General features: G+C 38.9%; 1 protein-coding gene across 1 annotated transcript; it reads right to left on the reverse strand.

Moving 5' to 3' along the window:
* Positions 1-1,334: 1,334 nt before the first annotated feature.
* LOC114459155 (protein NLRC3-like) lies at positions 1,335-10,152 on the reverse strand. The gene is made up of 6 exons (XM_028441512.1): positions 10,104-10,152; positions 8,098-9,904; positions 7,968-8,023; positions 2,637-2,736; positions 1,524-1,586; positions 1,335-1,404 (listed from the first exon to the last, which is right to left on the reverse strand). The coding sequence occupies exons 1-6, from the start codon at positions 10,147-10,149 to the stop codon at positions 1,335-1,337; spliced, it is 2,142 nt and encodes a 713-aa protein (XP_028297313.1). The 5' UTR covers positions 10,150-10,152.
* Positions 10,153-11,033: the final 881 nt, after the last annotated feature.

Here is an 11,033-nt window from a genome sequence, read left to right on the forward strand (position 1 = left end):
TAAACAGTGGTTCTCAAATTGTTGCTTCTCACCAGGTATCAGCGTACCACTGGTAACAGACGTACCACAGTTTGAGAATCACTGCAACTCCAGCTATGCTTCTCCTTGCTCCAGGAAAAGAGAATCGAATTAATACTTCCTGCTTTTCTTTCAGCCTCATATTTTCCCACTCACGTGTGAATGGGCTACAGATAACATTGAGCTAGCTCACTAACCCACACCTAACCATTGTGTGATTGTGCAGCAGCACCTTTTAGGATCTGAAAAGCTCTCAGATCCTGACCTCTGACCTGTCTTTGCCTTCCTGGAAGCTATAACTGAGCACCAGAGCCATACTAACAATTCATTTAGTTAGTTAACTAACCCTAACACCCCTAACTTTATTTTATTTTATTTTATTTTATTTTATTTTATTTTATTTTATTTTATTTTATTTTATTTTTTATTTTTATTTGTTTTTTTTTTTTTGTTTTTTTTTTTTCCCCAACCCCTCTTTCTTCTGTTCAGGTACCAGCCGATCCCAAGAGAGGTTGCCAGGTGTGTGGAGACTACCCTTCCTCAGACAACAACCAATCATCTACAACGCCGACCGGAAGGTCGCGGAGCGGGCGACATGGATCCAAGCAGATGATTGCCGACACCAGCTGATGCTGAGACGGAGGCTGACCGAACAATGAAGGGGGAACTGACAAGGCCACTGAGATTTTCTTTTTCACGACACACAAGAAAACGCTCTAGAACAAGGGCCTAGCTTTGTTTATAAGCCACACCAAATGCTTATAGCTAGATGGAGGGTGGACAACCTCACACCTAATTGTAGGAATACAGTCATAAACCCTTCTGCTGCGATTGAGGAAAACACTCAAGGTTCTTCACTCATGATGCCGCCAATAAAGTGCGGTGATTCTAACCATGGTTGCACTATTCTTCTAGCTATTGGTGACCCCAGTTACCACTGAACTCAGTCAATGAAAGATGAGTGATGTCCTTGATGCAAATGATGATTTTTGCTTATCTAGATGGTAATAAAGGATGATTTTTGATGATTCATGTCATTGATAATAATGATGAAGTTTTTTTTTTTCTTGATATATCTGTGCCTCACAAAAGAAGAATATATCCAATGTATGACAATAACGATGCTAACCCTGACAGACAGCAAAGGTGGAATATAATAATTTTGTTTCTTGATTTGGTCGTGGATGGCGACCAAAAGTGGGGAATGTTAAGGCGAAATTATTAGCTTAATAATATATTTACTCATATATTATTAATCCTTAAGCCTTGGGTAACTTTCCATTGTGTGATTCTCATGTCTTCAACTTTGCTCTGGGTCAGACCACCTTCTCCAAAGCACACGATATCTTCTCAAGGCAACCACAAGGCCAGACGCATAGGCACTCTCTGTGCACACAGTCACATAGGCACACATACACACCCAATACACATCCATTCACACACGCATACACCTCCAACACTCACGACAATCAGATACAAGAGCTGGTTGTTTTGACTCAAGTCACCCTCTGTCCTCACCCCCTCCCTCTCCCTCTATCTCTATCTTCTTGGGGGAGGAGGGAGGGGGACTGAGGGGAATATACGTGTTCGATTAGAACTGTGGGTCACTCGATCATCGGACGTCCGCCCGGACGGTCACTAATTTTTGTTCCACTTTGTTCCATCTTTGTACTTTTTTACTTAGTTTTAGAATAAACCTTTTTTATAAAATCATCAATGCTTCGCCTTGACTCCATCACTCAACCAGAGCAATAAATCATGTCTCCAAATGAGGTCAACCGCAAATTCTGCCGTAACAAACTATATCAACATATATTTATATCTTCACTGACTAATAAAAACTAAAATATACACTTTATATCTGTAACTGATTTATTTGACTGAAATATTTATGTCATTTAAATCAGTGTTTCTCAAATGGGGTACGTGAACTCCTAGGGTAAGTAACAGCACTGCAGGGGTGCATGAGAGATTTAGTGTGGAAAATGTACAAATAAAATCATGAAAAATATGTGGATTTTAAAACATGTATTTTCTTTTAAAAATGATAATGATAAAAATGATGATAATAACATGAACTAAAATGATAAAGTTCAAAAAGCGCCTTCCGCTAAAGATGCAGAAGAAAAAAGCTGAATCACAGAAATCCAGACAGTTCCATGAGGAGTACGTTGGGATGGGCTTCACCTGCACTTCACAGGACCCTCCATTAGCCCTGTGCTTTTTATGTGGCTAGCTGCTAGCTAACAGCACCATAAAGCCCTCCCATCTCCAGCAGCATCTCCAGACTAAACACCAACCATATGCTGGGAACACGATGGAGTTTTTCTGAAGAAAACTGACTTAATTCAGCAGGGCCACGGGAAGTAGGGGTGCTGGGGGTGTTGCAGCACCCCCTATTGGCCAGAATGTAGGCGTTTAAATGTAACCTATGAAAAACATTTAGCACAATCTATAAATTCCTTATGAATATTTAGGGAAATGATTTTGACACACGTAGGCTATTATGTGTATTTTGTATTTGAATGCAATTATTTTTAGGCCTAATCAACACAGGTTCACGTTGACTTTTGAAGAGATGGGTACGCAGCACCATGACCCAGAAAAGACTCACATACCTTTCTCTGATGCACACCCACACACAGATTCTGAACTCCCTGGACATTCGTCCCCTCATGAGAGACTTTATCTCCACGCCCCCAGAGCGCACCTCCACATCTGGACACCTGTAACCATGGTAACCCTCCCTGCAGCTCAAAGTAAGAGCATGGTGCCACCGTACACTTTCATATCTATTCATACAGTTTAACGTCACACTACAGTATTTTTACAAGGTGGTGGTGATGGAGATGGAGTGTGTTATTATGATTGTGTGTTCTGTGTGTAATGGATGTGTAGAGTTGTTAAATAATGTTTAAATAGTCAGATTATTTCCTTGTGGTGTGCATCAAAGGATTTTGGAGTCACGTGACATAAACATAGATGGTGCAGTGACTCAGGTTCATGTCAGCTGATCTAATCTATTGCATTGTTATAGTGTTATTGTGAAGTTTAGCTAATAGTGCATATATTCATCTGAGAACTGATGATGTCTGTGCGTTACAGACCCTGGCTGTGAGTGTGCACCAGGGGTGTAGCACCACATTTTGGGCCCTGGGTACAAACCATCTTGTTGGGCCCCTCCTGTAATATTCAATATGTACACTTTTTTCACCCGGAAACTATACTAGTATTATTATATAAGTTTTATTTTGTCTTCACATTAACCCAGAAGTTCCCAACCTTTTTTAGGTCGTGACCCCATTTTAATATCACAAATGTACAGCGACTCCAGAGACATTTTTTTTTTCTAGAATTAGTTTTTGATAATGTTTATTAAAGTGTGTTACAGATACAGAGTAGCCAGGATTCGATATTTATATACTATATTTTATTTGAACTAGATTTATTTATTTAAGAAAGTTAAAGTACAGGATACAGTTATTTGATATTTACTCTAATTGTATTTGTATTGTGTATTTGAAAAACAATAATTCAAAAAACTTTAAAAATAAAATATTAATCAGTTTTTAGCTACTTTTTAACCAATTACTAGACGTTTAAACCCCATTTTAATTCCAGTCTGACCCCATGAAACCCATGTAGGGTCAGACTGTATGTATGTGTGGGTGAATGAATAAGGATGATGTCATGCTGTATGTATGGGAGAAACGTGTTGTGAGTGTGAGTGTGCTAGTGGGCGTGTCATAGAGTGATTGATTGATGGATGATGACACTTTATGTATGTCTGAGAGAAACGTGTTGTGAGTGAAAAATGTACCAGGGCGTGTCTTTGAGTGAGTGATCATGTGATAGAAGGATAGCTGTTTGCACACATACTGTATATACATACACACATACATACACATATACACACATACATACACACATACCAGTTATTGTTTAATTCTTTAAATAGTTTTAATTTAAGATGGGTTAGGATATTTCTATTTAAGGAATTACTAAAAACTTTTTCTTGTTCGTCATACGTTGATATTTTTGAATTTACAATTCGAATAACTTTTGGATATCATAATTACAGATTTCATACTGTTTTCTATCGTTTGATGATTAGAGTTGATTGACTTTATTTTTTTTGTAACACTCCCCAACACTTTACAGTTACAGCTTGAATAAAAGTCATATTTTTTAGTTAAAAGGTAAATAAACAAATGATCTTAATAACAGACATGGATAACATTATTTCATATATTGAGGAATCATATATACTGTATAGACACTGGCCCAGAATGCAGAACAGTGGCTGATCACCTGAGGTTATAAAAACAACCTCACCACCTAAAACGTCTAATCAAAGGTGGGGGGGCTGAACTGTACATGGTACGTGGTCTATAGATTAAACTAGGACTCTTTAGAGAGATAATAAAGACATAAATACAATCACAAATCTGTTCCCTTGTAATCTATATAAATATTAGTAGAGATGGATAGAATTAGATAGAAATTATTACTTGAAATATTTAAAAAAAATCATAATCAACCTTTGAAATGTATATAAATGTAGTTTCTTGTTCACAGGATACAAACATCACCAGCTGAGAACAGAAACCATTGGATAAGTATTTGATTTAGTCTATGTTTCAGTTTAATTATTATTTATTTATTTTTTAATAAATATAATAAGTTACAAGAGAGGGCAATGATAAATTACTTTAAAAATAAATTAAAATAATCTGAAACAAACCACCTGCTCAGTTAGGAAACAGAACAGCTGATAGAATAACACTAATTAACTAATATGGATTCATATAATTGTAAATTAAATGAGTAAGCGATATCACTCTGCTTCAATTGATTTTTATTCAACAAAAGTTTCTATATTATATTGATAGATTATTTCTGCACAGTTTATATTAGAGGGTGATCACGTGTTTTTGTCGTTTGTGCTTCAAAAGCTTCCATATAAACTTTATAAAGATTGATAGTAATTTCTGAAAGTCATTTCCTGATTGGTCGCTGTGGGCAGGCAGGACCGTGAATGTATTTTTCCTCACTAAGAAATAAGAATCAATCAATCAATCAGTTAAGGTTCCTGCTGTGGGTTTTCACATTCACATGGAAAGAGAAGTGATATTAAAATAAAATACACACACTACATAGCAATCATAGACTCACCACACTATGTGGTTGTATGTAATAAAGAAATTATAAAATCTGTATTGAATAATTCTTACAACACCTTTTGTAATCATGTGATGTTTTGTAAGATTGATTTTGATGAGCATATATTCCAGTTATTGTTTGTACAGAAAAATATAAGTGGCTTATTTCAAGTTTACTTTGTATATTCAATTTAAACACAAATCATGTTTGTATTCTGTTCTGTTCTACTTATAACTTTTTTCTTATATTAAAACACAGTCTAACAGTAAATCCAAATAAATGTAATAAAGTTAAATAAAAGTTTTTGTCCCACTCTAACAATGGTAAACAAAATAGGAATAAAACTTGAAATAAAATTACGTTAAAGTAAATTAACGAGCTTACATTAAGTAACCTGATATTATAATTTCTAAAATAAAAACATTAATATAACATATTAAAACATAGTCGGAATTAAATATTTTGTCTTATTCATAATTTTATATAGTCACACTGTTAAACAGTGTGAAGAGAGGAAATGTTTGAATGGATTATTATTCATGGTTTCTTTTTGTGTGTAATACTATAATTATATATCTTTATACTCAATAAATCTATTCATAAAATATATTCAGATCAACTTGTTAGCTGTTATTTTCAGAACAAGGACAAACAGTTTCAGAAGATCTGATTTCAACTTAATCTAAATCTAAAAATAACACAACCATGTACGTAAACGAAGAGACAAATCAGATATAAACAAGACAATCAGATTAACACTAAAATGTCTGTTTGACCCAAAATGCACAAAGTCTAAATCATTAACAAATAAGAATAATTATATTTTAAAATTAAACTTAATACATGTTATTCAACTCATATATCTTCTATATACCTAAATAAATCAAATAAACAGACACTAAAAACCCCTAAATGATCAATAATATTGAATAAATAAATAAATCTTAAACATAATTTGTATTGCTTTAAATCACCAGTAAATGACATCTTTAACTAATTACAAGGAGCTGATCATTTGATTTCTAAATATATAAAAACACTGATAAATCTATGTTTGGGGCCCAGGGAGTGAGCAGACCCTGAGCACCACAGCTGTGTTTTAGATGAGTGTCTGTTCTTCTATTGACTTGTTATGACTTGTTGATTCATTTTCTGTTCATCTCTAATAAATTGATTGATTGATTCAGCAAAACCTCTGACTATGTCTCTCTGTATGAAATCTCAGGTACTGAACACGAGAGTTAGCTCGAAAACTCTAACAATTGTTAAACAATGATATTTATAACATGTCTACAGTTTGAAATAGATTTAAATTTTTTAAAAAACATACATATTTCTGTTTTAATAATTGTATAAGTGGGTCAAGTTAAACATTTTATTATTTTATTTTATATTATGCATTGTTGGATTATCAGTGCTAAATAAATATTTTCATATTTTAAAGGCAGGGTAGGTGATTTTTGAAAGCTAGCATGATTTTGAATGTAGCTTACCCCCCTCCCCCTCCCCTCTGTGCTCCGCCTCACTCACATGCATTAGCACAGCTGCTGCAGAAGTGGATCTAAGCTCATTGTTTGTATTGTGTAGAAACTACGTCGTCTCATTCAGCAGTAAGTAAACACTACACTTTATCATTATATACTGTATGTTAAAAAATGTAACTAAAAACTCTGTTTTAAGTTCGTCACCACTTTTAGTGTGGGCTTGTTCACGCAAGGGGTGGAGAACCAGCACGGAGACAGAAAGACGTGATAGGTTAATAAAAAAATTATTTTTATATAATTTAATTTATAATTTCATTATTGGTCTAAGTTTTTACAGGTTTACAGCTGCTACACTTGATGGATTTTCTTTGTTCCTTTTTCAGAGCACATAAGAACTTAATTTCTGTCAGAACATTAAGACAATTTCAACCAAAAACTTAAAAAAAATTTCTGGAAAAAATCCCCTCCCCTACCTTTTAATTGATTGATGATTTGAAACATTGGTAATAATTTAGACAATTGCAATGTTTTAATTTTAGTGGTTAGTAACATTTAGAGCTGGAAATGTAATGTTATTTAGGTTTTCGACCAGTAATTTACATTTCAGTTCATCCCTAACTTTTGTTGTGTCAGAGAAAAGATTTAAATGTAATTCCATGAGATATATTTATATTTTTGTATGAACACAATCCTCACTGATTGGTTCCACCTCCTCTGATCTTCTCTCTCATTCCTTCATCAGCTCCTCATAGTTCTCCATCAGCCTCGCCTCACTCCTCACTACCTTCTTATCTCTGTCCTTCATCCCTCTAACCTGTCCCAGTCCTCCTCCTTTAGTGTCCCACCTCTCACACCGTCATCACATTCCTCTGATACAGCTCTCTGTCACACATGTGATGGGGATTGATGTGAACATGTGATGAGCTGCTGTGATGTGTCTCACCTGAGAGTGTTCAGTCTCTGAGAGAGCAGCTTCACTGCTGAGTCTCCTGGATGGTTGTAGCTCAGGTCCAGCTCTTTCACACTGGAGGAGTTGGAGCTCAAAGCTGTTGCCAGAGAAGCCCCGCCCACCTCTGTGATGACACAACCTGACAGACTGGATTCAGAAAAACATCCACAACTCAGGAAACAAGTGAGGAGACGAGAAACAGGACAATGTTGATGGAACATGTGATCCCACTGACCTGAGATAGTCCAGTTTACAGTGAGGACTCTTCAGTCCTTCACACAGCAGCTTCACTCCTGAATCCTGCAGATCATTGTTACTCAGGTCCAGATGTTTCACACTGGAGGACTGAGAGCTGAGGACTGAGGACAGAGCTGGACAGCTTCTCTCTGAGAGACCACAGAAACTCAACCTGATGAAGAATCAGAGAAACCTTACAGACGTTTGTCTGTGACAGAATTAAAGACATGTTCTAAAGTCACATACTCAACTTTCTTGGAGGCTTTGATCACTGGGAGCAGCTTCAGAAAAGCTTCCTCTGAAGGAGAGAATCTCTTCAGGTCAAAGACATCCAGATGTTCTTGTGATGACAGTAAGATGAAGACCAGAGCTGACCACTGAGCAGGAGACAGTTTCTCTGTGGAGAGACTTCCTGATCTCATGGACTCTTGGATCTGCTCCAGCAGAGAGCGATCATTCACTTCATTCAGACAGTGGAACAGGTTGATGCTTCTCTCTGTGGACAAACTCTCACTCAGCTTCTTCTTGATGTATTTAACTGTTTTCTGATTGTTCTGTGAGTCACTTCCTGTTTGTGTCAGCAGGCCTTGTAGGAGCCTCTGATTGGTCGGCAGTGAAAGACCCAGCAGGAAGCGGAGGAACAAGTCCAAGTGTCCGTTTGGACTCTGTAAGGCCTCGTCCACAGCGCTCTGATGGAGAAGGTTCAGAGTTAGTTTTTGAATTGTAGACTTCTTGAAGCTCTTCTTCTTCTGTGGTTTATGTTCCAGCAGATTGACTTTAGAGCTGATGAAGGTCTGATGGATGTGAAGAGCAGCCAGAAACTCCTGAAGGCTCAGGTGGATGAAGGTGAACACCTTGTCCTGGTACAGCCTGCTCTCCTCTCTGAAGACCTGTGTGAACACTCCTGAGCACACTGAGGCTGCTCTGAGGTCCATGCCACACTCTGTCAGGTCACTCTCATAGAAGATCAGCTTTCCTTTCTGCAGCTGCTCAAAAGCCAGTTTTCCCAGAGACTCTATCATCTCTCTGCTCTGTGGACTCCAGTGTTGATCTGTGGCAGCTCCTCCATCAAACTTCACCATCTTGACTTTGTTCTGAAGGACCACATAGTGGCTGTAGATCTGAGTCAGAGTCCTGGGCAGCTCTCCCTCCTCTCTGCTCTTCAACATGTCCTCCAGAACTGTAGCAGTGATCCAGCAGAAGAGCGGGATGTGGCACATGATGTGGAGGCTACGACACGTCCTGATGTGGGAAATGATCCTGCTGACCTGCTCTTTATCTGTGGACCTCCTCCTGAAGTACTCCTCCTTATGAAGGTCTGTGAACCCTCTGACCTCTGTCACCATGTCCACATGCTCAGGAGGGATCTGATTGGCTGCTGCAGGCCGTGTGGTTATCCAGAGGAGGGCTGATGGAAACAGTTCTCCTCTGATGAGGTTTATCAGCAGAACCTCCATTGAGGTGGACTCTGAGACATCAGTCAGGGTCTGAGTGCTGAGGAAGTCCAGAGAGAGCCGACACTCATCCAGACCATCCAAGATGAACAAAACCAGGAAGTCCTGGAAGCTGCAAATTCCTGCTTCTTTGCTTCCAGAGAAGAAGTGATCAACAAGTCCCACCAAGCTGAAGCTCCTCCCCCTCAGCACGTTCAGCTCTCTGAAGGTTAGTGGGAATGTGAAGTGGACCTCCTGCTGGGCTTTGTCTTCAGCCCAGTCCACAGTGAACTTGTGTGTTAAGAGTGTTTTCCCAATGCCAGCCACGCCCTTTGTCATCACTGTCCTGATTGGTCGAGGTCTTCCAGGAGGGGCTTTAAAGAGCTCTTCTAGTGTGATGGCTCTTTCTGCTGTGTCTGATCTCCTGGATGCTGTTTCTATCTGTATGACCTCGTGTTCCTGGTTGACCTCTCCACCCCCTCCCTCTGTGATGTAGAGCTCTGTGTAGATCTCCTTCAGGAGGGTTGGACTTCCTGTTTTAGCCACGCCCTCAGACACACACTGGAACTTCTTCTTCAGATTGGACTTCAGCTCACGTTGGTATTGATGAGCTTTTGTTCCTGAATGAAAACAAACTTAATGTTAGAGTGGAGAAGTCAGAGCAGGTTTGAACATTGGAGATCAAAGTGTGTGATGTTCTCAGTCTGGATGGTTCCTCAGATTAAATGTGACTGATTGAATCATGCTTTGAAAAAGAAAAGCCAGCTTTGTGTCCTTCATGTGATGTTCCTCACAGTGAAGATGTTCACATGCTCTTACTGCTCTTACTGCTCTGCAGACGCTCAGCCAGCTCCTCCTGCTTCATCCTCTTCAGGAAATACAGTGTGATGTTCAAAAAGGCCTCCCTGCTCCTCCTCTGCTCCTCATCTTCACCCTCCATCTGACTCTCTGAGCACTCTGGATCATCTCCATCCACAATCTTCTGCATGTGTTTGAGTTCAGCCTTAACAAAGCTGATGATGTTGTCCTCCAGCAGCTGGAACACAAACACATTAAAGGTGATGAGTGAAGGTCTGCTCCAATCATCTGTGTGTGTGTGTGTGTGTGTGTGTGTGTGTGTGTGCGTGCGTGCGTGCGTGCGTGCGTGCGTGCGTGTGTGTGTGTGTACGGTGGTTTGATCACAGACTGACACAGGTTTAGTGTCTTTGTAGACATACACACCGTAAAGATGGAGTCAGGCTCAGCTCCAGAGGAACCATCCACACCCTCCAAGCTGCTGTGGAGAAGACACAGACACTCAGACATGCTGAGGAGCAGCTGGAGGAAAGCACAGGAAGCTCTGCTAACATCATGTGAACATCAGTAACAGTGGGTGATGTCCTGCAGAGCCACAGTGCAGTGAGTGTAGAGCAGCCTTTGGAGCTCAGCTCACGTGTGGAACATCTCAGCATGTTTCCACTGAACAGGAGAACAAGTCTGTTGGACTGAGGCTTTATTTGTCTTCAATCCTTCACTAATCTGAAGATCACACACTGTCTAAGACTCACCTACACACTGGAGACCATTCCTACAAAGCCTTTTCTCTTTCACCTTCCACTGTTTGCTGAGATTTACATCAGCACCACTTCAATAACAAACATAGTCCATCAAAATTGATGAGTCATGTTTACTGATGCTTTATCAGTGTGGAGTGTGAAGAACCTGAACCATCAGGAAGAAAACAAACAACCTTATTTATGTTCATTTACT

Source organism: Gouania willdenowi, unplaced genomic scaffold, assembly GCF_900634775.1.
Source record: "Gouania willdenowi unplaced genomic scaffold, fGouWil2.1 scaffold_269_arrow_ctg1, whole genome shotgun sequence".
In the NCBI taxonomy this organism is placed as follows: domain Eukaryota; kingdom Metazoa; phylum Chordata; class Actinopteri; order Blenniiformes; family Gobiesocidae; genus Gouania; species Gouania willdenowi.